At 38.3% G+C, this 1270-nt stretch overlaps 1 protein-coding gene across 1 annotated transcript; it reads right to left on the reverse strand.

The window, feature by feature from the left end:
• Positions 1–327: 327 nt before the first annotated feature.
• Positions 328–741, reverse strand: LOC104243076 (uncharacterized). Its single transcript, XM_009798204.2, has one exon. The coding sequence runs from the start codon at positions 739–741 to the stop codon at positions 328–330; it is 414 nt and encodes a 137-aa protein (XP_009796506.1).
• Positions 742–1270: the final 529 nt, after the last annotated feature.

Here is a 1270-nt window from a genome sequence, read left to right on the forward strand (position 1 = left end):
GCATACAAGATGAGCCTCGGGACAATCCAACTACAGAAAAAGAGGCTGAGCCTCAGGTCAATCCAGCTAGAGAAAAAGAGGCATTACTTTCTATAATGCACTGGGAATCAATCCTCACGATCATCAGTATACTGCATCACAATCCACAAACCCTTCAAAAGAATCTGAACTCAATATACCATATATTGAAATCATGAGATGGGTAACTCTTTACTTTGGTGTTGATTTCAGCCATGAGATGTTTTTTTGCTCAAGTTAGGAAAAATGCAACATTCAAGTAAGAGAGTTTAAAGGAGATGACCTGTCCGAAAGAAGATTTCCCAATGCTCAATTCACTGGCGGAAACACTTGTGAAAAGGGAGAAATAACAGCCTCTGGCACATATATCTTAGAATTGCTGGGATCAGGGGCCCAACGTATCTCACTCATGTTTGGTGTCTCCACGTAGGCTATGGTAAACTCTCCCACCTTTTCTGCCTTGCCTCGCTTACCTGCCCTTAGCAATAGGTTGTTGCGGTTATAAGAGAAGATGCCATTTTCTAACCGGATAATGTCCCCAGGCTCAAAAGCATCACACTCATCACCCCACATCTGAAAGTGAACTGCAGCTGTCTCATCCGCCACTAGTGCCAAACACATCTTTTGTTGCCCTTCCAAAGCTATCCTCCCTTTGTCCACGACAATGAATTTTGTGTTTATATTGTTCAATGCAGCCGGTACAATGTCTTTCAGAGACTGCATCCTTTTGCACTGCGACACAATATCTGCAACCAAAGATTTCCAAATTGCCCTAATAATTAGACACAAAGAAAATCTAGAAAAGTAAACTTTCTCGCGCACTCTATTTTTCATCAAGAAAGTGGTAAATGTAGTTTTTGTTTTGTTTTATCATTTCTCACCATTTATCGGTAGTATTTGCTAAACTATACTAATTGCATAATACATATAATCTCTCAGGAAGGTACACCTTAAAGAATATAACATACCCTTGACATCTTTAGAGATTTTGTCTAAACATAAAGTTAAATGACAATATACTCATACCTTTTTCTATACCAGTTACGGTCAAACGTCTAATATACGTTTTTCTCCTTTAGGAAAAAATAGGAGAAAAACGAAACCCCTCTAAATTTGCTTAAATTACAGATACCTTATTCTTGTTTCAGAAATTACATACAGCCCTTAATTTTTGAGTTTCATCACAAACACCTAGGATATGACCAAAATTTGACATGGACTAGTCAGGAGACAGCTAAAAGTTGTTGATCAT

Source organism: Nicotiana sylvestris, chromosome 9 (genome assembly GCF_000393655.2).
Source record: "Nicotiana sylvestris chromosome 9, ASM39365v2, whole genome shotgun sequence".
NCBI classification, from domain to species: Eukaryota; Viridiplantae; Streptophyta; class Magnoliopsida; order Solanales; family Solanaceae; genus Nicotiana; species Nicotiana sylvestris.